Source organism: Phytophthora sojae (assembly GCF_000149755.1).
Source record: "Phytophthora sojae unplaced genomic scaffold PHYSOscaffold_8, whole genome shotgun sequence".
In the NCBI taxonomy this organism is placed as follows: domain Eukaryota; phylum Oomycota; class Peronosporomycetes; order Peronosporales; family Peronosporaceae; genus Phytophthora; species Phytophthora sojae.
In genome coordinates this window covers 2,314,373-2,339,645 of record NW_009258122.1, presented here as the reverse complement: position 1 = coordinate 2,339,645, position 25,273 = coordinate 2,314,373, and the positions used below count along the sequence as shown (strand labels likewise).

Sequence of the window (25,273 nt, the reverse complement as noted above, 5' to 3'; positions counted from 1 at the left end):
AGATTAAATATTCAACCCATTCGATGGGGTAGTAGCTACCGTATTAAGGTACGTGGCAAGACGGGGCGCATGGTATACATTAGCAACATTTCCCACCCCACCAACCAAAAATTGGTAGCGAAGCAGTACCAGATCAGTCTAGGCAAGCTCCAAAAGAAGGTGGCTGCTGATTTCAAGGAAGACAGTAAGTACCGCTTCTACCAAGGCAAGAACATGGAGTCGCACCTCTACGAGGGAATTCAGCCTGCTGAGTTCTACGACAAGCTCGAGAACGTGCTCGCAACCCAGAAGTCTGCCTTCAAGGTCAACATCGCTCTTGGATACAAGCTTGTCAGCAGAACTGATGACAGCGAGACTCGCTACTTCCACCCGAATATTAGCAACACGTCTGTATTTAGCACTCCTGTAGCTATCAACAGCAAGGCTGATATTCGTAAGAAGGTGATCTCGGAGATTCGCTCCATGGAGTTGGCTGACAAGCTCAACTACCCCAGCTCCGGGTACATGGTGAAGGGGATTACTGGCTTCAAAATCTATATCTACCAACGCGACCATGCTCTGGGTGATAGCGAGGCTGTCATTCCTAAGGTGATTCGTGAATAACAAGCACGTCATCAACTTCCCCAAGACGAACAACAAGTGTGTCTTCCACTGCATTGCTTATCACAAGCAGGAGGGAGCCAAGAAGGATCCTCGCAGAATCCAGGCTCTGGTGAAACAAGCCTTCAAGCAGTACTGTTCGTACAAGGAGATCACCTACACTCTGGGTCTGTTCCGCAATTTCAAGCCTATCGACATTCTCCAATTCGATTAGCTTGAGGAGTGCTTCAAGCTGAACATCAACGTCTTCAACATGGATTTTGAGACGGGCAAGGTTGAATGCATTCGCTGCTCGGACAAGGACTATGATTCGATCAACATCCTGTCGCACGAGAATCACGCTCTCTACATCACGAACGTTGATATGCTCCAGCAGAAGTACCAATGCTCTACGTGTGAGATGGTGTTTGTTAGCTCTGATAAGCTACGCAACCACACTAAGAACCAATGCGAACTCGTGAACATCGAATCGTTCCCAGCTCAGCCAACCATCTACCAACCCGCTCCGAACAGCATTCGTTCCATGCTGACTAAGGACTCCATCAAGGATGCTGACCATTACATCGATCACTTCATTGTCTATGATTTTGAGGCTATCCTCAAGCCTACGGGTGTCAAAAACGGAGAGAATACTATCTTCACAAACGAACATATTCCTGTGTCTGTTTCCGTGGCCGACAGCTTGACTGAGGAGGTGCGATGCTTTGTCAGCGATGACCCGAAGGAGTTGCTCAAGGATATGTTCCAGTACATCAAGGAAGTTGCGGCTAAGATTCAGCAGTACAACGTCTCGAAGTACGAGTCTTTGCTCCGCAAAATCATCAACGTCCATGGTTTGACTGACGCTGAGGTTCCTGGTCTAGACTTGGGTAAGACGTACAAGATGGATGATGTCAATGCTTGGATTCAGAGCGGGGAGTTTGCTTGTTTCTTCGATTTCCACAGCAAGCTCACATTCGGTAAGAAGCGCTCGGATTATGGCAAGCTGAAGCAGTGCATTGGTCAGGTACCAGTATTCGGATTCAACTCTGGACGCTACGACATCAACCTTATCAAGGCGGACCTGTTTGCAGTCATCGGTACCGACAACATCACATCAGTCATCAAGAACCCTAGCTACATGTGCATCGCCACGTCAGACATGAAAATGCTTGACATTAGCAACTATGTTCCGGCAGGCACCAGCTATGCAAAGTACTTGTCGACATATCTCGGTGAGTGCAAGTGTGATGACAAGATTCGATGCGTCTGTGGCCTAGGAAAAGGCATCTTCCCGTACGAGTACATTACTTCATTTGACGTACTCAGTCAGCCGGAAGTCCCTCCTAAGTCGGCGTTCAACAGTGCTCTTCGTAGCACTAGCATCAGCGACGAGGACTATGTGCGGGTACAGTTCGTCTGGGAACACTATGGCATGAAGTCAATCAAGGATCTACTCATTTGGTACAACAACCTCGATGTTGTACCCTTCATCAAGGCCATCAAAGCCCAGCGAGAACTATTCAACCGTTTCGAACTTGATATGTTCACTGATAGTGTGTCGCTACCTGGTCTCTCTGAGAAAGTCATGTATCAGACGTGCTTCAACAACCTCCAGCAACCAAGTAAGGAGCCTGCTGAAGCGTTTGACTTTCCCGCTAGTCGCTTAAGTGGATATAAGACCCAGGATGCTGATGCCGATCGTGAATTCAATATGACGCTAGAACACCTCAACGACTTGCTAGAGCGACAAAAGTACCTGTGTGGGCTATGCTACAAGCAACTCACAGCTGATACTGCCTCGGCTGACCGAATCAATAACAAGCTCGGATACATCGATGGTAATATCTTGATCAGCTGTGTGGGATGCAACGTTGCTCGCAAGAGCATGTCGCTAAAGGGCTTCCGCCACAAGAAGCTACTTGAATTCAACTCAGACATGTTGGTGTACAGTATCGATAGAGAGGAGAAGGACATGTACACCAAGATGAAGGCGAACATTGCTGGTGGTCCTTCTATCATCTTCAACAGATACGCGAAACGCAACGAGACCAAGATTCGAGGGGGTAGGATCTGCAAAAAGATCATCGGCTACGATGCTAATGCTCTGTATTTGTGGGCTCTTGGTAATGAGATGCCATGTGGACGGTTGACTACCATCGAAGCATACACAGGGATCGTCGATGATATTGAAATTACAAGATCTTTGGCTTCCTCGAGTGTGATATCCGTACACCAGAGCACCTCAAACCCTACTTCAGTGAAATGACCCCAATTTTCAAGAACACCCTTATCGACTGCAGCGATCGGAGTGTCATCGGTCAGCACATGTTCGAGTACAACGAGGAGCGCAAGCAAAGCCGAGCAAAGCCGGCTCGCAAACTCATCGGGAGCTACTTTGGTGAGAAGATCCTCATTTATGCACCGCTACTCAAATGGTACATTTCTCATGGTATGGAGATCACCAAGACTTACAGCTTCATCAAGGCTAGCTCTCACAAGGCATTTGCACCATTCATGGAAGCCGTATCGAGCGCGCGACGAGAGGGTGATGAAAATGTTAAATCCATCTGTAAGATCATTATTGAGAAGGTATCTGACTCTGATATGGATGATTTAGTCCAAGAGTTGAAAAAAACATTACGAACCCTAAATCATTTGATGCGCTCATTATCGATAGATTCATGAATGAATCGACAACCAATCCTAAGATTCATTTGGTTCTAGACTTGTTGACTAAGCTGAAAACGCTTAGTGAGGGTAGCAATAATAAGGCTAGGATTGCTGAGATGATGAAACTGGTTGGTAATAGTGCGTTTGGTCGATCTGGCATGGACATGAGCAAGCACAAGGAGGTCAGGTATGAGTCGGACGATAAGGCAATCAAGGCCAAGATTGAGCACTTCACCTTCCATGGAATGGAAGAGCTGAATGATTCATGTGAATTCACTATGAAGAAGCGAAAGCTCAACAATAAGAACCCAATTCATCTATCGATTGCAATCTATCAGCTCGCTAAGCTCCGTATGTTGCAATTCTACTATGATTGCATTGACTTCTACTTTGACCGTTCGGAATTCCAGTACCAAGAAATGGACACAGACTCGGCTTATATTGCGTTCAGCTGTGAGAAGCCATTCGTTGAGTGTATCAAGCCCAAGCTTCGTGAGCATTTTCAGCAGCATAAGTACGAGTGGTTCCCACGTGATTATAGCGAAGAGATGGCTCAGTTTGATCGCCGAACGCCAGGTTTGTTCAAGGATGAGTGGTCTGGTGATGCTATGGTATCATTGTCCTCTAAGAACTACATTTGCTACCTACCAGACGAATCTTACAAGGTCAAGGTTTCAGCGAAGGGAGTCCAGCAGAGTGGTGGCCGCAATGGCGACGTCCTCAACCCAGATGGCTTTGAATCAGTTGTTCGCGATCGCATCACGCTACAGGGCACCAACAAGGGGTTTAGACTCAGTAAGGAGAGTAAGTCAATCATTACGTACACCCAGACTAAAACAGCTCTAAACTACTATTATGGCAAGCGTCGTGTACTCGCGGATGGTATCACCACCGAACCGCTCGACATATAAGCAACTACCTGGCAGGGGATTTTTTTGTTTTATAACCATATAGAGCGATGGATCAGCTGTTGTCCAAATTATACTATGACCCCAAAACGGGCTATGTGGGTGCCCAAGCCTTATACCAGAAGGCTAAAGAACTGGAGCCGAAGATTACGATGAAAATCGTCAAGGAATGGTACTCAAACCAGAGCGATATTCAGCGATTTCAGGAGCAGAAGAAGCGATACGATGGGTTCAAAATCGCATCGACTAACCCCAATTCGTGGCAGATGGACTTGGCGTTTTGGGAGAAAAAAACAATCTTGACTGCGATCAACATCAACTCTCGCCTAGGCTACGCAAAACTACTAACCAACAAAACTGGCCCGACCGTACTAGCAGCAATTAGGGTTTTTATCCGCCTCTATAAGGTTGACATTCTCACAACCGATAATGGTTCAGAATTCATGAACCAACAGGCTCAGAAATTATTCAAAACTAAGAAAATTGACCATTTCAACAATGAGCCTGGAGATCACGCCAAAATGGGTAAAATTGAACGCTTCAATAGAACTCTGAAGCAGCGCCTTGTCAAAATCGAACCAAAGCGACTAACCCAGAAGCTCATAGCTGCTGTTGTTGAGAACTACAATAGCACGACCCATCGGACGATTGGTATGACCCCCAACGAAGCTAAAGGTAAGGTAATTGAATCTGAACTAGTCCACAACCAGGCTGAAGCCGAGAGGATTGAAAACGAGTTCGAGGTCGGTGAAAAGGTTTTGTATCGACTAAAAAAGAAAACATTTGATAAAGAAGCAGCAAGATGGTCTAAGGCTGTGTATTCGGTGGTAGGTATTGATGGCTACCGCATCCAAATCAAGTCGAAAAACGGACACACTCTTTACAAGGGGCCAAACGATCTAAAAATGTTAAAGCAGAAACATCTGAAGCTACTATCAACAGAGGTGATATTTAAGAGGTGGAGAAGATCTTAGACCACAAAAAGATGCGATCCGGCAAGTACAAGTATCTCGATCAGTGGGTCGGTAATGAATTTGACTCCTGGGAGCCACAAGATAATCTTAGATTAGTCAATAAGAACAAGAGATCAACCTTAGAGAATGAGTACTGGAAGTCGATAAAAAATGAGTCGAACTAGCTTCGAAATAAGTTTAGTAGAGCAATCCTCTGTAAGCGTTGACTCATCTATATCTATCAATCTATTTTCCAAAAATAATGCTTAAAAATATATGACTTCATATATAGAATGTGTTGCAACTGCGTAGAGAATCAACGTGAGCTTGTACAGCTCCGAAGAAAGCTGTGGATAATTCAAGAGGTTAGTCGAATCAAAAATAACTCAGAGATTTAGACCCAGTAGCCAATTTCCGGAAAGCCGTGTGCAATCTACAGTACCGCGACCAGTTAGAAACGATATTTGGTGTGCCGTTTCATTGCATCAAGGATCGATACATCAATCTCCTCAATGAGCGAAACCGTATCTGTCATACGTATCATCCATTTAGGCATGACTCCGTTATGCCAAGCTATTGGTGAGTATGTATTTAATCGATGCTAATATTTTTTTATGACTACCATGATATAGTTAGACGATATTTCCCAACTTTACATCCCTCGCTCAACGAGAGCAAAAGCGGCAGGAGCTACTCGAACGAGCTGAGCGCCGAGTTTGTCAAGCCAAGTCCAAGCGCCTTATGTACGAAGGTGCATCATGGGCTAGCGATATCGCGAATGGTATCACTACTGTTCCAAAGAAATCAACACAATCCGCTCAGTCTGATATTTCGGTTGGCCCTGACGAGGCTACGCCGGAAGAGTTAAAAAAAAGTCTGAATATTGAAAACTCCCAAAAAAAACCTGAGCCCTCAACAATGGTAGATGCTGAAGTTAATGCAACACCTGAAATGAACGATGCATCGACTACTGCAAAGCCTCAGTCCGTTGATGCTTCCAGTACTGCTAAGCCCAAAACCAGTGATGGTTGGGTCCACGTGAGCCCCGATATGACTGATGTTGGAGTTGATAATAGTGCAAGAATGACAGATGCTGGTGTTGGCCCTGATAGTCCACTGCCGCAAAAGCCCGTCGAAGAAGATTTGTTCGACGAAGGCAATGCTGAGATGAAAAATCAAACAAAGTCAAAGGAAGCGGTCGCTAAAATCTTCGAGGTTTACCCAATATTCATCCTATTGCTTCCAACGGCCGGCAGCTTACTAAGTATTATATTGGGATGGATGCTAAGGTGTACAGTATTAAACTGAGAAAATATGTACTAGTTCCGAGCATTGATTGGTCTGAGACGTATGACCATATTGGTGAGGTATTAATTAATGATGTCAGATTCCTCGCATACGTCAATGAGAAGGAGCGACGTAATGAGATGGGTAAAGAGGACTAAAATAGCCCATACCAGGTCTGGCAAAATATCGGCTCAAAAAGAAAAAGAATCAATGCCTCAGAAGGAGATTATTCAGACCGCTCTAAGCAGAGACTTGACGACAGTTTTGTGTTCGATACTGGAACATCCACAAGATCCGATCAAATGGACAGCAAGCTCAAATTATTTTGGACAATTAGCAAAAATAGGGAAGTCCTTGAATCTAACGGATTGATAAAGAAGATTGTACCAATTCTTAATGGTTCCGCAAAATCTTCTCCTATTGACAAAGATGGCTATGTTTGGATCAATGGCAATAGCATTAGCGTTTACGGGAAAGATAGCGATCGTGTGAAGCAAGCAATCACTCAGAAAGTGAACTGGATAATGACATTCCAATCTTTCATTAATATGACTAAAGCCAGGGACCTCGAGTTAGAACTAGTTGGTAGCAATGAAACCAAACACATAAATGATTTTACCCCAGCTAATGGTGAAGCTCAGCATGGGTTAATGAGTGGTATTGATGAAGACATGGACCCAAGCCTATCAAACGCTGATAACGACGCCAAGAATATCTTAACTTATTACTACAGCCAGTTGCACGCTAATAGTATTGATATTCCCTTTCGGCTACAACCAATCGTGAAAATCAACGGTGTTGTTAAGTCCCATCCATCATACTACTTTGGGCAGCCATCGGGGTCTAGACCCCTAAATATTTTAAATCGTGAAAACAAAGCACACAAGCAGGTGAGTGGTGTAGCTTGGAAGGGGCTAATGAAGAATATCATGTGGATGGATACCTTTTCGTCCCTACTCAACGGGGTTGAGGACTTGGACCGCTATCTTAATGAGGTTGAATACCCCTTCCCATCGAGCGATGAAGAAGAAGCTAAGATACTTGAAGAAAAGGAGCTTGATAAGAAAAGACGTAAAAACCTGGATGCTAATCTTGAAATATTGAATGAGGCTATTCTAAAGTCTGTACACGATATTAGACAGCAAAGCGTTGAAGAGTATGAATACGATTGTTGCTTGCAAAAGCTTCATGATGAGTCAGAAGCAGCTTTTCAGACATACGGTGAGGCTCAGAAACGCTATGAAGAAGCAAAAGAGGCTGTTAGAGGGAATAACTCAAAAGCAGCGAGATCGGTGTTGAAGGCAGCTACATCAGCTATGAAGGCGACAAAATCGATATATCAAACGAAGGCTAAGCGATACGCCGAGGCAAGCGAGGTATCCGGCAGTGGCGTTAAACGAAAGCTTCAAGGTCGAGGATTGCGCGGTGCAGGTGTTGCCCCGCTGGAAGGTGTAGTTCGCCGAGGCCGTACCTACAATCGCAATGAGATCCAAGGATTAGCAACGCCGTCAGCCTACACATACAAGCAGATCGGAAGCAAGTATATTCGTATCCCCGACCTTGATGCTAAAAAGCTCGTGATCGTTCAGCCGAATCGGCGTAAATGTGGTCCTAAGTGGGAAATCAGTGATAGCCTCCAAGCCATGATCAAGGCACTTGTCTATAAGAACCGTATCGATCAATCCGCTTACGATAAACTCAGCGTTGAAGATAAGAAACTGTTCAAGGAGGTTTTATTGATTACTCATCTCCAATACAGCTTCCACGATAAGTTAGAGGATCCTCTAGATACCCTTAGGGCTGAATACAATAAGCTAAAAGGAGAGCTACAACTTGGAAATGACAACCCCAGTATCATCAAGCAGCTCAAGTCTCCCACGGTGGATATGTACAGCAATCGACTGATTGATGATAAAGAGTTCAAATATATTATCACCCGTTTATTATAAAACCATGTTCTTCTTCAACTCGCGCATTATATCCAGTTCCGGAGGCAGCTATGGTGACAATAGCGACCTCAACGTCGCTGAGTTGAAAGCTATCATGAAGAACCTCATCATTCATGATCGTCCCCAGAAGACCCAAGCCGCTGTGTGGGCTACTGACCTCGACAAGTCGACCAAGAATGTGGAGGCATCTACCCAAACTGAAGGCGGCCGAGTCTGGGCTTACCAGCCAAAAAAAAAGTCAAAGTCTGTGAAGACATTTGCTCTATAGAGCAGAGCGGATATACTTAGATGTCTACGTCTGTTTTCTTCTCGCGATAGAATCTGATTTTTTTATCTCCGATATCGATAGCCATGACAGCATTCTTGCCACTATGTACGTTGTACATTGGGATATAAGCATTATTCCATATCGAAACCACTCCAGCGTGCATCGTTATTAAACCGATGACTTGGCCAATTTCAGGGTTAGTCAGATTCTTTTTGATCATTTTACTTGGTCCGCAGCCCATGATACTCTATTACAACGAAGTACTCAAGATCTGCTCTATATTTATCGGTGCGAAATTATCCCTGAGCCAATACCATATATAACCCTCTCGTGGAATTCGACAATTCGATCACATTGTAGTTGATCAGTATCAACGACATTAGCGTTAGTAGTCTGAGGGCAAGCGGTCTTCGCCACGACCTGGGTTTGACAGATACCATTCTATATTTACTCAGACATAATCGCTCTCAACTCATTGAGTTCAGCTTTGAGATTATTGATTTGACCTTGCTGTTCTTGGATAGATTTACACAGTACCGAGGTTAAACGGGCGAGATCGATTCCCCATGGATTCACTGGAAACCCATCCGGATTAAGCTCATCGTTTGCTCCGATATCTACTGCTTCTGGTATGACCTTATACAGCTCCTGCGCGGTATAGCCAACATGGACAGTCTGCTCTTGAACCATCCTGAATTTTCTAGGTCTCATTCTCATAAGGCTTGCCAAACCATAGGGACAGTCTACAATGTCCGCCTTCAACCTCTCATCGCTTGCATTGGTATAGCTTCCTCCACGCACCGGGACATAGGCTGTCCACGCGTAATTAGCATCGCATTTTCCCAACCTGATAGCTCCTATGGTTGAATCAGTACCAATCGCTGGATAGTCTGTCTGAGACCAATTGAATCGATACCTAGCAAATCCATCGCCACCTCCCTTTACGTGCATGAAATTATTCGCCCATACCTCTCCGCCTGAGTGAATGATTGCTTCTGGCGACCACGTACTCATACCAACTCCCAGTCTTCCTGAGCTGTTTAGATAAGCTTGAGTTGTGTTTCCAACCATGAACCTTAGCGGGTCGCTCGTAGTGGTGCCTAGAGCTACACCACTACTTCCTCCCGCGACATCGTTGTATACCTGAATTTCAAATTTGATTGGAGTAGTAGCATCGTTGGCTATACGCATTGCGCGTTGCCAAGACCCGCTTAGTAAATTCGCGCTCGAAACTATATCTATTTTTGCAGTACTGGTAGCTGATCCAAAGCGAATGTATCCTGCTTGAGTGATTCTCATACGTTGAGTCATTGGTGATAATGCATTAGCTCCTGACCGTTTACTGATTGCAAAATCAGCCATTGAATATTGAAGACTCGTAGCGGTTCTAGTACAATATAGATTAACGCTAGGGGTGTACGTTGTCATATCACTAGTACCTTCAATCGTGAACGATAATCCGGCCTGAGCGCCAACCGTATTGCTTTGATTATGAATCATGAGATTAAAATCAGAGGCACGCGTTGTTGATGTAAATGATGTCCCGGCCGCAATCTGACATTGGGTAGAAGTAGTGGATATCAGATTGGTTGACGTTAGAGATGAGATACCTGATGAGATGCTACTATTAGAGTCTAGTACAAGAGCCTTTGATGCTTCTGCAGTTCCTGCTCCGGTGGTAAGATCTAGATAGTTCAGCTCAACGGTAGATGCTGTGCATCCAGCAAGCTTGTTCAGCTCCGCACCTGTAGCATTGAGAGTATCTTCCCTGAGTTGAAGCGTAGTAGGATTGATATTCAAGATCGTTGCATTCATAGTTTGAGTACCTGACTTACTAATCGTATCACATGTGATCGTAGGCGATGATATTGAAGTCGAAGCTATAAAGTTTCGTGATATGGTTAGATCGCGAATGCCTGAGTAATCTTTCGTACTATTGAGAACCACAACGCTACTGGCTGAAGCGCCCCCTTCGATAACATTGAGAAAGTAAGCATGATTGAAATTTATCAAAGAACTGACTCCATCCCAAAATTTCAGATTCGGAATGAATAAACCGGTTCCACCAGCGCTAAGGGTTAGATTGCTAAGCGTACCTAGACTAGTAATATTAGGCTGAGCAGCGGTTTGTAGCGTTCCTGTTATCGACGTCGCTGTGAGCGAGCTCAGGGTTCCTAGGCTGGTAATGTTGGGCTGAGCAGCTGTTGTTAGCGTACCCGATACATTGCCCAAGCAATTTACAGCGGTTAGAGTACCTAACGATGTTATATTAGGCTGAGCAGCAGTCTGTAGCGTACCAGTAATGTTAGTTGCAGGTAGCGAGCTAAGACCTGTAATGAATCGACTTGCACCAGTAAAGGTTAAATTGCCTCCGATAGTCAATCCAGTAAGCGTACCTAAGCTGGTGATATTTGGTTGAGCAGCCGTCGCTAGCGTTCCATTGATGTTTCCACTCACGGTGAGCGACGGGAGTGTCCCTACACTAGCTACGTTGGTCTGAGCAGCAGTTGCCAATGTACCAGATATGTTTCCACTCACGGTGAGGGACGATAGCGTGCCTAAGCTAGTAATATTAGGCTGAGCCGCTGTCTGCAGCGTGCCAGTAATCGACGTTGCCGTCAAACTACTAATAGTAGCAATTTCACCTGATGCACCAAGCACCAGAGCTTTGTTGATAGCGGCAGTACCTGGAGTAATATCAGCTACATACGTTGGTACGCCTGAAACGGAAGCATCATTAACAGTTAGGCTACTACAGCTTAGTGCTCCAAGACCGCTGATGTTCCCACCACTTCCAGGGACAAGCGCTACACCAGGTGATGCTACGCCTTGAGAGACACCGGTAATGTACGTCAAGCGATAGTCATACTTGTTCAGATAAAGAGTCTGAGCATAGTCATACGTTAGAAACCCGCTGGCATCCAATTGGAGAAAGAATGCCGGATTATAAATCGGCGATGTGAATATCGGGCTAGGATAAGAAAAATCTGAACTCATCTTTGTTTGATCCTATATAGTTTAGACGATAATCATGATCGGTATTCCAGATTTCGGAGCTTCAATCCCTAAAAAATTCAAAAGCGCCTCTATGGGTGATATTCCAGCACTTGACATCAAAGCGCTGTTTAGAATGGTGGTTCTGAAGCCATCGTTCTCAGGGAAGACCAACTTATGTATGTTCATCCTCAAGCATTCTCCTCACGTATTTGCTCATCTAACGATCATTGCTCGTAATCCTCACCAGGAGTTATATGAGTATCTTCGTGATAAGCTTGATGGCTTTATCACATTCGCCGACCCTGACTCGCCTCCGAGTGTTGAACGGGTACGTCATACACCAATTAATTCCAATAAGCCTGAGCTCGTCATCATCGATGACTACAGCAACGATAAGCTTCTTCAGAAGAATTTGTTCTCACATTACTTCACTAGAGGGTGCCACTTCAAGCTATCAACCATCTTCTTGAGCCACAGCTACTTCGCAACGGACAAGATGATCAGATTGAACTCAGAGTACGTAGCGACCCTGAAAGCTAATTCTAAGCGAGACCTCCAGATGGTTGTGAAAGATTTTAATATCAAGGGAGTAGATGAGCGTTCAATCGTCTATTATTACAACAAAGCCACGGAGCGAAAGGGCCAAATGCTCTTCAGTGATTCGGTCAAGGGTCAGATCAGGTATAACTTCGATAGACCGATTCGTATCGAGGACTAATTCCAATTTATCAAACAAAAATATGCCTACAAACATATAATCAATATGTCCAGCTTTATCAAACTCGACAGCACCAATCTGGTACAAGATGGAACCAATTCAACCTGGAAATACTCCTTTCCCGGATCGGCGGGTGACTTCCGCGATGTAGTATGTGCCATTCAATCGATTTCGATTTGCATTGAATCAATGTTATACTCGATGTATGACAGCGAGTATAACATTGATTCAATGCAATTTCAGAACACAACGTTCAAAATCGAAGTACCTACCGCTGCAACTACATCCACAATCAGTGTATCCCTCTCTGATGGTATTTATTCGTATGCCGATATCAACCGAAGCATTCAGACTGCTCTTGTCAATGCTGGGGCGTATCTAATCGATCCGTCGGGGAATAACGTAGTCTATATCAAAATGAGTGCTAACAGTGCTTGATTTCTCTCCTACGCCTACAACTCTACCAACTACCGGTGGAACATGGACCAGACCTACCTCCGGTTTATACTCCTCTGGTGGTACTGGATTGCCGACTACTACTCGCGTTCCTCGACTGATCATCGATAATGCTGAATTCGGTAAAGTAGTTGGTCTCACAGCGGGTACATACCCCTCCACATCAGCTACTGTTGCAAGTGCTCAGCTATCGAACATCATTCCTCAGATTTACCCGACCAGTTCCTACATCGTTCGTTGCGATCTGATCAAAAACGAATACGTGGCTTCTGGTGATATTGTCAGTGCTTTTGATAGAGGTGATGCCGCTATTGGAAAGGTCATTTCATACAAACCGAGCCAGTATGCGTGGATGAACTGTCATAATGGCGCTCGAGCTAGTATTACACTCAGTATCTATAAACAAAATGATAAAAAAGTGATTTTCAGAGATACGTCGGTATCCATCATGCTTCTGATTCCTCCAAAAAAATAAGACATCCAGAGTATTTTTGTGTAGGGCGGCTACAACGTAAACGAACCACCAGTCTTACGACGTGCCCTGAGCGCAGCCATCTTAGCCTTCATCTCTGGCGAACCCTTCGCTGGACGTTTCTTTGCTACGCCTACACCATAGCGGCGACGAACCTCCTTTCGCACAGATCTGATTAGATCCTCATGTTCCGGCTTGGTAGCTTTTGATAGTAGGAACTTCTCTCCAGCATCGACCGCGTCGGTGATGACCCCCTTGCGCTTCGTGTATGCAAGAGCATTCTTTGCAGCCTTCTTTACGTCAGCCATTGATACGCGACCTCCTTCCTTGTCGCTATCGGAATCATAAATACCAATGCCGGTTAGGGACTTGATTGCAGCTCTGGCTGGAACAGCAGCCGTTGGCTGATCAGCATAAGTAGCTAAAGCAGGAACCGCCGCATCAACGGCTCTGGATAGTAGACCTGAATCCTTAGCAAATTTGTATGCAGACTTGATCCCTCCCCATACTTTGGACCAGATAAAGCCTCCTTGAGCCTTTTTGTAGCCCTTCTTCACTTCGTGCTTGGTAATGTCGAGTCTGACACCGCGTCCAGCTTTACGAGCCTTGAGCGCCTTTTCAAACGAAGCAGGGTGGAGATGGATGACTGAACCACTACCCTTTAGTTCGCTTGAGGTGAGGCTGAGCTTACCAGTCTTGAAAGCTTTGGTAAGCTTCCGCGCAGGAATATCACTGGAGATTGTTAATTCGCGATACATGATTACTATATACGTTGAATTAAATTTATTGTCAAATTTAGATCTTTCATTGTTTTGAATACATGTGGCTTACGGTATTGCTTCGAATATAGCCATAGGACACAGAACGGTCCACAGTAGTCTCCATAGGTTCCTTGGTATTGCTTGGTGTTGTATCGATCGATACCATACTTCTTTGGTGGTCCTTCCCTCATACTATCGAAGAATTCACCATTATGAACCGCCGTCCAGTGTCCTACCTCAAGATTAGGAGGGCGAAGTAGAATCAGAAATGACCCTTTCTTGGGGAGATGGGACTTTATCTCATTTGATTCGAATATATTATCGAGTTAAACGTTCATTTTCTCAGCGAGTTCGATGAGATCATGATCTGAGGTGATTGGCTTGATGAGGTGCGACATAATATTTAATTTTATCAAACTATATTAGGATCCATATAGATTCAACGATGAGCGAAACTCAACTATCCGATCAGTACTTGTACCAGAGCTCGCTTAAGAGCGACCCGGAGATCAAGGTATCTTCGAGCAAGCGTGTACCGCACGTTATTGACCTAAATCAGGGTTCGTACCAGAATGGTGTCATCACTATCGATGCTACGGCTTAGCTTAACGGTTCCGAAGGCTTCGCAAGCCTTCGTGATGCCTACATTATGCTTCCCTACAAGGTCTCAATGAAGAATGGTGGCACTGCTCAAACTGCCGCTGCCAATCGTCTATGTGCTACTCTAAAATGCGGAAATTGGAACGTTATTGATAGTCTCAGTCTGGAACTCAGCGGAAAGACTATCGTCTCTATGGCTGACTACAAGCTCTTTTGGAACAACGTTCGTGCTCAGACTGGCTACAGCCCTCAGTACGTTGAAAAGCACGGAGCTGAATCGTTCTTGTACCCTGATGCTGCTCAGTCGGTATCATACAGTTCTGGATCCGCATCTACCAGTGGTGATGGATATTCAAACACCATGGCATTCTCGTCTTCCTTTGCTGTCTCGGCTCCTCCTGGTGATGCAACTATTCCTAATGATGGTTTCGTTAAGCGCCTTCTATCGAATCCTCCTACGGCTGGCGCTGACTTCTCCAGCCCGTGGCCGTCGGTAGGTGGTGCTGCTGCATCGACTACCATTTCTAACCAGACCTCGCGCGGAGCTTTCGTAGCTGGTGGTACTGCTGCTAACGCAATCATGGGAACGTGGAACTACATGCTTAAGATTAAGCTCACCGATCTGCATCCTATCTTCCGTGAGCTTGACTTGATGGCTAACCCTCAAATCCGCCTGCGTTTCCGTGTGAATCAGGGAACGTCTGTAGTCGCGGTAGATGCTTCAAAGGGTATGTCGCTCACCTCTACTACTCTATCGTCTGGTAATAGTTGTCCGGTCATGATTGCCGCTTCTGCTACCGGCAATCCGATGAATGGTGTGCTTGCCGCATCTGCTGGCTTTAGTGTTGCTTGGGGAGCGGTTGTAAATGCTCTTGAACCTACCATCGATGGTACATACATGCCTTTTACTACTGCTCGTTTGTATGTCTCTTTTGTTCATCTTGAGAACCCTCAAGCTATTATCTCTAAGTCGGTTAAGAAGGTTCGCTACAATGATTGCTACGCACAGTGGTTTTACCAGCGTGCTGGTATTGGTAAGTCCTCGACTCAACTCAATGCTTCTTTCGATTTACAGCTATCGGCAAGTGTTAAAAACGCGAAATATGTTGTGCTTTTACCATTCGCGGAACAGACAAACAACTTTGCTTTTGCTACTGTTCAGCAGTTCCAGAGCCCCTTCGATAGCTCTCCATACACGCTTCAGCCCGGGTCGTCGATTCGCAACTTTAACGTTCGTATTGGCTCGACTCAGGTGTTCGATATCAGTCATGACTATGATTTCCACCACTTTACCAACGAAATTGCTAAGATTTCAGCGATTAACGGAGATCTAACCCCTGAGCTCGTAAATGGTCTACTTGACTATCAGACGTGGTCGCTCACAAACCGCATGCTTATTGCCGATGTCAGTCGCCTGACTGAGCGCGATGTACCTCAGGCTATTCAGATCCAAGGTACGAACGCCGGATGCCAAGGTGTGAATATGCTGATCCTCGTAATTAGCGAACAGGAACTAACGTTCGATAGCCTAACCAGAGAGGTTCTAGACTTCACTACAGCGTAAGTAAAAAAAAGAGATATTTTTTAGTTCAGTTCCTTGAGTAGCTTTGGACACTTGTCAATCACGAATTGACTTTTTCTTAGCCAATCGAGATAGCCTAAATCCAATTTACTGATCTGCTGTAAAGATTTGCCTCGATACTTACCCCACGTCATCATATAGGAGTTATCGTTATTTAGGAATCTTGAGTGAAGAAAGATTTTCATTTCCTCGCTAATGTTGAGACTGGGTTGGTTGTGAATCCAACGACAGCATCCAGGATCAATCTTGAATACATCCTCAATGGATTGACCTTTGTATTTTCCGAAAGATAGTTCGATCGTCATGTTCTATGTGTGGGTATCTATATACATAGCCTCTTAATTTTTTTGAGAAAAATATTAATTCCGAAAATGACGTCGTAATGTGCCAGTAATTATTGGGAGTTTCATCTTACCCTCGCATGTGCGATCCTGCACGACTACAGGCTCGCTGCTTCCTCGAGCTCTGAGGTGGTTGAGAGGTCGTGTAGGTAAAACGGACGACTATCCACAAAGATCGTTCTAGCACCGTTCTCGGAGGTAAATTACGGTAAGAAATTATGAAAATAAAAAACTGCCGGCGTAATGTGCCGCGACCCACTACTGACACGACCATCTGGGCTACGGACCTGTCGCCGCAGGCAGAGCCGCTCGCGGCCAGCAACAAGCCCAGCGAGCTGCCCGCGCGCCTCGCCGTCGTGATCGGCCGTGAGACCGATGGCGTGAGTTCGGAGATGCTGCGCGCGGCCCACCGACGCGTGTATTTGCCGCTCTTCGGCTTTAGCGAGAGCCTCAATCTGTCGGTGGCCTCGGCGCTGGTGCTGCAGCGGCTGCTGGACTGGTTCCCGGAGGTGCGCGGAGATCTGGACGAGCAGGAGAAGCAGAGCATTCGCGAGAGGTGGTACCCTCAGTTGGTGGGCAACCCCACACAAGCCGCGCAGGCTGAGCCGTGGACGTCCGGCAGAGTCCCTATCCGCCCGCTTGACGACCTGCGGCGCGATAAGCACGAGGTTTGGGTCCCCAAGAGCGTTCGACGGCGCGAACAGGACATGCCCGAGGTGAGGGAGCGACTGGGGAAGAGGAAACAGCCCGAAGGAGACTCGACATCGGACAATACGCAGACTGCTGACGTGGAAGGATAGGGACAAAATGGTTTGGGCAACGATATCTGAATGATAGAGCTGATAATGCATGGACGCACTTACTCCATCTACTGACTGCTTAACGAGGGCCTCGGCTCAAGCAGAGACCACCATGCGCAGCAGCTGCTGTGTCTTCTCCTCGTTCTTGGCGATGACAGCTTTGAGCGAGTTGATCTTGTGCAGCTGCTCCTTGACTTGCTCCTCCACCTCGCGAAGCTGCACCTGCAGAGGCTGCAGCGCTTCTTCGGTACGCTTCTGCTCGTCAGCCAGCGCATCACGCTTGCGCGCGTATTCCTTGCGCCAGAACTCGAGCTCCTTGGACATGGCATCCAAGTCTTCGTGAACGAACTCGACGCTCTTGCCCACTGGATTGGCCGCTTGGCACAGCCGCTGGATGTCTGCACGCAGCGCATTCATTTCAGCGAGCGACGACGCGGCTGCGGCACTGGAGCTCTTCATGCGCTCCGGCTTGAACGACTTGCTGCGACGACCGAGCCGAATACCAGTCTCGGCCTCATTGGTAGTAGCTGCAGCTGTATCCTCGCCCTCGTTAGCACGTCGCGCAGCTTCTTCAGCGCTCTGGTCTTTCAGAATGTCACGCACCAGCCGTCCATGGGCACCAGCATCGCCAGGCAGAAGCGCAGAGTGAGGCTGGTTTGACGTTTCGTCTCCTGCGGCTCCTCCAGCAGCTTCGTCCTCGCTGTCCGTATCGTTGTTGTCTCCATCCTTCATGATACCCGCAACCGGAGCAGCCTTAGCATCCGGCACCATCAGCCGCCCCACCTCGGTGACATTCTCCTTGAGCTTCGGCGGACGTCGTCTAGCAGTTGTAGGTCGAGAGGTGCGACTGGTTCCACTCGTGCCCGGGGCGCTCGTGCCCAATCGAGTTCCGCCATCGTCTCCATCGTCAGTCTTCGATTCTCCGCCAAAGCGCAAGTTGCCGCCATCGTTGTCGTTGTCTGCATCTACAGCGCTGCTCTTCACCGCGAGAGGCTTCACAGGGCCGGAGAAGCTGCCTGGCTCCGCCTCCTTCGGTTTCTCTTTGGCCTCCGCAGCAGGCTGAGGCTCCACTCGCGGCTTGTTCTCTGGCGGTGTACTAGACCGCGAAGACTGCTTGGTCTCGGGGGTTCGCTCTCGGCTGCCAGGTTTCTTGGCATTTGCGCTGGAGCCACGAAGAGCAGTGTCGCCTGCCAGCACGCGCTTCACGGCCTCGCTGGAGTTTCCTGCTTTACAGGCCACTGTCAGCAGCTGCAGAAACTTGCACGTGGCCTCAGGCTCCAGCCCTGCCACAATCTTGGCCGGCTTGGCTTCCACTTCCACGTTCAATTGGCAGCTCACACACTGGATTATCTTGGTGAGGTAGTCCATCTTGGGGCCCTTCTCCTTGATAGCACCAGAGTCGAGCTCTTCCCCTGAAAAGAGTCCTTCGGCAAAGCCAGTGACGCGCGTGAACTCGGAAATGACGTCGTGCAGGAAACGGAATGGCGGTTTTCCCAGGAGCTTTGGGGACATCTTTGGCTTCGAGATCACCTGCTCCACGAGCGTCTTCGTGCGCTCCACGTCGCCATTGCATTCAGCGATGCTTTGTAGCAGCGCGTCGTCCAGATTGTTGTCCTTGCTGCTACCGGCACGGCTGATCTTGCCGCTAGGAGCGCGACTGGTCTCAGGGGCAGCCTGCTTGGATGACGGAGGCGGCGCTTGAGCTTCGGCTTTGCTCTCTGCACTGCGTGGAGGGGCCGCAGCTGCTGCTGTTGGGGCAGGCCCCGCTTTTCGCTCAGCAGCGCTCTCTCGCCGTGCCTAGATTATCAGAAATTATTAGCAACTTCACAGCGAGCGGACTAGGATTAACAGCAGAGTTCATGTGAGTTCACCTTTTCCTTGGCTTCGGCCGAGCTGCTGCGGTCCTTGGAGGACGGACGCGCTGCCACCGCTGGTGGGGCCTCTGCGGCCGGTGCTGCAGCTGCGGGTGCCGCCCCTGGAGCCACCTCCCCTTCCGCCGTGAACGACGGCACCTTGGCTAGAGCGGCCTGCACGGCCTTGCCCCAGTCGAGCGACTTGTCCTTGGCGGCCTGCGCGAGCCCCTGCAGCAACAAGTTGGTGTTCTCCGGCTCCAGGCCAGCCACGATCTTGGAGGAGCGCACGTCCGCGTCCTTGCCGAGGCACTGGCCCACGCACACGATCATCTTGTCGAGGAAGGCGGTCTTCTGCGGCTTGTCCTTGAGGTTGGCGGAGCCCAGCTCGAAATCATTGTAGAGCCCCTTGGCGAAGCCCGTGCTCTGCGTTACGGCCGTGAACACGTCGTGCAGGAAGCGGAAGGGCGGCTTGGCCAGCAGCTTGTCAGCCAGCTTGGGCTTGGCGATCAGCGGCTGCAGCTGCTCCTGCGTGCGCGCGATGAGCGTCTCGAGCGAGTCCCCCATGGCGGCGCGGCGACGGCGGCAAATAGAGCAATGGATCGATCTCGAAGCGACGCTGGGGTCATGAAGGGGCGCTCGGACCCGGGAGGCCCACAGACGCGGCTCCAGCTGTAATGAACTTGCACAAGGACTTGCTCGGTCGATGTCGGTCCTAGCCGCTGGCCATCATCCCTTGACGCCTAGGCTTCTGAAGACGACAAAGCAGCTATTGGTGCTCATTTCGCCTATCAGCAGGAACTCAACTCAGCCCGAGGCTGCGTGGTGCAGCAGCTCTACTGCCCCGCGCCCCTGGCTGCAGCAAAAGAATTCGGGGGAGCCGGCTTCCAAACGCAGGAAAGCCGCCATAGTGTCGTCGATCAATCGACCGTGTTGGTTCGGCGCCACCGACTGACTCGATTGGGCTCAAAGCTTCAGAACTGACGAACTCGGCGCTACGTTCGTCACCACGCTCGCACCTAGCGTCCCAGACTCCATCGAGCTGGCGTTCAACCATCGACGGGAATCGGGGCGCTGCGAGTGCTCCACGCACTCCGAATAATACTGTAACCCGCGACCACAATGAAGACATCTTCGCCCCCCACTCCCGCCGTTGTCCTTCAAACAGCGGCGCCCTCAAATGGCAGACTGCCCGCCTCCTCCAGTGTTTGCTCCATCCAAACGTTCCAGAAGAGCAAGTACCCCGCGCGGATGATAATAGTTAATCCCTTCCGACGATTCGGCTCCAGCGGAGCTCGTCATCCAGTCGTCAATCCCCAGCGACATCAGCGAGCCCAGAGTCTAAATGGGGCACTCGCAGCTATCTTCGACACTAGCGCTCCAGCGCCAGCACCCGCGTCGTCGGCTGCCATATCGCGGCGTCGTCGGCGTGCTCGTGTGCTTGTTCCGGCCTCGATTACGCTTCTGTTGCCCTACCCCTCTGCCAATTAAAATGGAGGGCCTCAATATTGACGAGTAAAAAGCCTCGGTTCTTAGGAAAAACTCGCATTATCAAACGTAGACGACAATCGGAACCGCTCGAGCATGGCCGTGCTGCTGTGGCTGCTGCTGCTGTTCGCGGCCTTCGTGGCGGCGCTGGCCAGCAGCGCCAGGCTGCGCAAGAACGCCTTCATCTGGTTCTCGTACGCGACCATCACGGGCTGGTACTACTTCCGCGTGCTGCACAAGAAGTACGCCGGCAACAAGGACGGGCCCGGCAGCCCGCGCGCGGCGTCGCCGCCCTCGAGCTCCAGCTCCAGCGGCAAGACCCGAGCGCCTCCCGCGTCGTCTCCGCGCGACCCCGACCTCGTCTACTTCGAGCCCCGCGAGGTGATCGAGCGGCGTCAGCTGCAGGAACAGCTCGAGCGGCTGGAGCGCAGCGGCGCGTCCGAGCGCTCGAGCCACGTGAGCGACTCGGGCTCCAGCGGCGGCTCGGACGGCGCGTCGACCCCGAGCAAGCGCAAGCACAGCTTCTTCCACAGCCGCCGCAAGGCCGCGGCCGAGGAGGCCGTGCGGCGCGTGAGCGACGCGAGCTCCGCGGACCTGCTCTCGAGCTCGGGCGTGTCCGAGGCGAACGGGCCCGGGACGCCTGGCCGCAACAGCGCCACTAGACGGACGTACACGGGTCGGAAGAAACCCGTGTCCTGGGCGGAGTAATTACTCCTAATTAGCAGGCGACACAAAGAGAGTGGTGAGCGAGAGATAGGAGAGAGAGAGAGTGTGCGCGACAACCCGGCGGCAGGATGTGGCGAGGAGCGAGGCGCTCTAGAGGAAGTTCGACGCCCCGCGTGTATGTAAACAGGAAATGAAAATTGCTTGGTGCTCTTGTTCATTGCCTGGTCTTGAGGCCAGGGCTAATCGATGGTCATGCGTCAGTGAGCTGAGCGAAGTCAAACTCGAGCTTGTCCAGAGTGCCCGATGCTTTGTCCAATCAGGTGCAAGTAGGTGCACAGAATCAAGTCCGGGCTAATCGGGAGCGTCACTACCAGGTCGGTGCAGGCAGGCAGGCATGTTCGGGTTCAACGTGAACAAGCTCAAGCCCAACCTCAAGATGGCGGTGCACCGCATCGGCATCGTCAAGAACAAGAAGGCGAACGCGGCGCTGGCGCAGCGGCGGGAGGTGGCGCGGCTGCTGGCGGACGGCAAGGAGGAGAAGGCGCGCATCCGGGTACGCTACGCTGTGCTCTGCGCTCGGTCTGTGGCTGAAGCGCTGAGTGGGTCTTTTGCTGCTGCTGCTGCTCTCAGGTGGAAGGAATCATCCGTGACGACTTCACGATGGAAGGCTACGAGATCCTCGAGCTGCTGTGCGAGCTCCTGGCCGAGCGAGCGGTGCGTCTGTGTCCGCCGCCTCGACTCCCCGCATTGACTGTAGCTGAGCTGGGCTAACCCCTGTTGTGGCATTGCAGAACCTCATCAAGACGGAGGCCGACTGTCCGTACGACATGCGCGAGGCCGTGTGCACGCTCATCTGGGCGGCGAGTCGCACCGAGATCCCGGAGCTGGCCGAGGTCAAGAAGCAGCTCACCAAGAAGTACGGGCAGGACTTCGAGGCCGCCGCCATCCGCAACGTGGACGGCTGCGTGAACGAGCGCGTGATCCAGAAGCTCAGCGTGCAGCCGCCCAGCGCGTTCTTGGTGGTCAACTATATGAAGGAGATCGCCAAGGAGTTCAAGGTGGACTGGGAGCCCGACGAGGCGGAGGTGACGGACCCGCTGGCGCCGATCCCGGCACCGACAGGCGCCACCGTCGTGAGTGCAGCTGTGTCTGGTCCCGATTTTGCCGCCCTCTACGCCTCGGTACGGGTGTCTTCATGGTATTTCGCAGCCTGGACCCCAGACTGATCGTTCTAACACTGCAGTTTGTGTGATGTGATGCGATGCGATGCAGGCCCCTCCGCCCGGCAACATCCCTTCCTACCTGCCGAACGTCCCATCCGGTGCGCCTAGCACCGCCCCCACTGCGCCTGCTGCTCGGCAAGGTTCTTTATCGCGGCGGACGGTGGACACCTACACGAACCAGCCAACCCACTACTACTCCACAATGTCATCGCAACCGGTTTCCCAGTACGATGACGCTCCTGCCGAGTCCGCGCAGCTGACACCAGCTCCGTACAGTGAAAATCTTCCACCCGCTGCAGTTCCAGCTCCTGCTCCTGCTCCAGCGGCCCCAACTTCCAGTGGCGGAATCCCCGACTTTGACGAGCTTACTGCTCGCTTCGAGCGGCTGCGCAAGCGGCAGGACCGACACGACCAGGACAACACTTCCTTCACGTTCTAGGCGTGCACGTACGTAATACCTATATCGATAAAATGGTTCGCTACACATTGCTTTGCACCAGCAAAGCACTCGATGTTGGCTTTGATCGAGCGGTTGCGCGACACCAAACCGCCATTGGCTTGGCCTCAGAAAATCAATAGTGTAGCATATCCGGTCGGTAACTCAAGACGAACCGTAGCCACAAAGTTGCTGCTCTTGGCGAAGGCTACTCGGCATGTCAAAGTGCCACCAGTGCTGGTCGCTGTCTGCAAGAGGACAAGCACTCCGTTGAGACGAATTGCGCTGACGTACAAATGAGACGAGTTTTGCGTTAGGACGCGCCTCAAAACTCTTAACCACTTTACTGAAATCAAGGTGAAAACCATCCGTACAGCTTCTTTTGCAGCGTTAAACCAGGTTGAACTTGCGCGCCACACCAGCGGCACACAGCGTACACAGCGCCACGCACTTCAAGATCATTCCCAAACCTGCCGCCGACCGCCCAAGCCTCCGCCTTGCCTCCGTCCCCGCCGCCGCCATGAGCTTCGTGCCCGTCGCCCCCGACTGCGACTTCCCCATCCAGAACCTGCCGTACGGCGTCTTCTCCCCCAAGGGCGGCGAGAAGAAGCGCGTGGGCGTCGCCATCGGCGACTTCGTGCTGGACCTGTCGGTGGTGGAGACCGAGGGCCTCTTCGAGGGCTTCGACGCCGCCGGCTTCCACGACGTGCGTTGGCCGCTGCCTCTCTCTCTCTCTCTCTCCCTCTCTCCGCTCCATGTCGCGGCCCCCAATTAACCTGTGTCTCTCTGTGCTCGTGCTGCAGTCGTCGCTCAACAGGTTCATGGCGCAAGGACCCAAGGCGTGGGCCACGGCTCGCGCCACCATCCAGCGCCTGCTTTCCGCCGACGTGCCGACGCTGCGCGACAACGCGGCGCTGCGGCAGCGTGCGCTGATCCCCCTGCAGAACGTGCGCATGCACCTGCCGGCCAAGGTCGGCGACTACACGGACTTCTACTCGTCGCGCGAGCACGCCACCAACGTCGGCCGCATGTTCCGCGGGGAGAACAACGCGCTGCAGCCCAACTGGTGCGTTAGCGCTGGTGGTGGTGTACTGCAACATCGCTGTCCAGGGTGGCTGACGATACTCCCGTCATGGCGCTGTGCTGTTACATGAAATGCAGGCTCCACTTGCCTGTCGGCTACCACGGACGCTCCTCGTCGCTGGTGCCGTCGGGCACCAATGTGCGTCGCCCGTACGGCCAGCTCCAGGCTGACAAGACGGACCCGTCTAAGGGCTCCGTCCACGAGCCGTGCCGCGTGCTGGACTACGAGCTTGAAATGGTGAGATCCACTCGGTGATGTATTCTTTCATAGGCAAACTGCAGGAGTGCTAACGATGAGCCTCCTCTCCCCCCCCCCAGGCGTTCTTCGTTGGCGCCCCGAACAACCTTGGCGAGCCGATTCCGATGAGCAAGGCGGAAGACCACATCTTCGGCGTGGTGCTCATGAACGACTGGAGTGGTAAGTGCGAAACTTCGAGTGACATTTCGTGGTGATCGTCCTGCTGACAGTCGAGATATGACGACGTTGTGGTGACAGCTCGTGATATTCAAAAGTGGGAGTACGTTCCGCTCGGACCGTTCGGAGCCAAGAACTTCGCGACCACCATCTCGCCGTGGGTCGTGCCGCTGGCAGCTCTCGAGCCGTTCCGGTGCGAGCCGAGCTTTGGCCCGGTCCAGAAGGACCCTACTCCGCTGCCGTACATCACGGACCCCAATTATGCCCGCGGTACGTACGACATCAAGCTGAACGTGGCAATCAAGCCGGAGGGCTCGGAGAAGGCCTACACCGTGACCAAGAGCAACTTCCGCAACATGTATTGGAACATGAAGCAGCAGCTTGTCCACCACACGGTCACGGGATGCAACATGCAGCCTGGCGACCTCTTGGGCAGCGGCACTATCAGCGGCAGCACGGACGACAGCCTGGGCTCGATGCTGGAGCTGAGCTGGCAGGGCACGCGCGAGGTCGCCCTCGGAGACAGCGGCCTCACGCGCAAGTTCCTGCAGGACGGCGACACGGTGGCGGTCACGGGATACTGCCAGGGAGACGGCTACAGGATAGGCTTTGGATCGTGCGAGGGCAAGATTCTGCCTGCACACCTGTGAGCCGTCAGTGGGCAAGGCGTGAAGGAGAAGGTGTGTGTCTCCGTCCGCGTATTGAGCGTGCCGCGCTGCAAAGTAGTATGATTTACCGGTACATCAATAAACGCACTGCCGCATTGTA

The 25,273-nt window shown here is 50.5% G+C and overlaps 3 protein-coding genes across 3 annotated transcripts; 2 read left to right on the top strand and 1 right to left on the bottom strand.

Annotated features, from left to right (window-relative positions):
* Positions 1 to 69: 69 nt before the first annotated feature.
* Positions 70 to 17,344, top strand: PHYSODRAFT_337829 (hypothetical protein; the record flags this gene model as incomplete). Its single annotated transcript, XM_009535517.1, has 9 exons — positions 70 to 507; positions 608 to 712; positions 815 to 2,705; positions 2,819 to 3,171; positions 3,369 to 4,056; positions 4,272 to 4,389; positions 8,386 to 8,527; positions 15,784 to 16,075; positions 16,848 to 17,344. 9 exons carry the CDS (start codon positions 70 to 72, stop codon positions 17,342 to 17,344), a joined length of 4,524 nt encoding a protein of 1,507 aa, XP_009533812.1.
* On the bottom strand, positions 17,295 to 21,990 carry PHYSODRAFT_287159 (hypothetical protein). Its single transcript, XM_009535516.1, has one exon. It carries the CDS (start codon positions 18,854 to 18,856, stop codon positions 17,441 to 17,443), a length of 1,416 nt encoding a protein of 471 aa, XP_009533811.1. The 5' UTR covers positions 18,857 to 21,990; the 3' UTR covers positions 17,295 to 17,440.
* Positions 21,870 to 25,272, top strand: PHYSODRAFT_355326 (hypothetical protein). The gene is made up of 5 exons (XM_009535515.1): positions 21,870 to 23,713; positions 23,811 to 24,073; positions 24,169 to 24,328; positions 24,409 to 24,508; positions 24,587 to 25,272. Exons 1-5 carry the CDS (start codon positions 23,528 to 23,530, stop codon positions 25,153 to 25,155), a joined length of 1,278 nt encoding a protein of 425 aa, XP_009533810.1. The 5' UTR covers positions 21,870 to 23,527; the 3' UTR covers positions 25,156 to 25,272.
* Position 25,273: the final 1 nt, after the last annotated feature.

Coding starts and splice junctions, on each gene's coding strand:
- PHYSODRAFT_355326 (XM_009535515.1), top strand. CDS start 23,528: ATGAGCTTCGTGCCCGTCGCCCCCGACTGCGACTTCCCCATCCAGAAC. Junction 23,714..23,810: donor ACGCCGCCGGCTTCCACGAC/GTGCGTTGGCCG, acceptor CTCGTGCTGCAG/TCGTCGCTCAACAGGTTCAT. Junction 24,074..24,168: donor AACGCGCTGCAGCCCAACTG/GTGCGTTAGCGC, acceptor CATGAAATGCAG/GCTCCACTTGCCTGTCGGCT.
- PHYSODRAFT_287159 (XM_009535516.1), bottom strand. CDS start 18,856: ATGTCCCCAAAGCTCCTGGGAAAACCGCCATTCCGTTTCCTGCACGAC.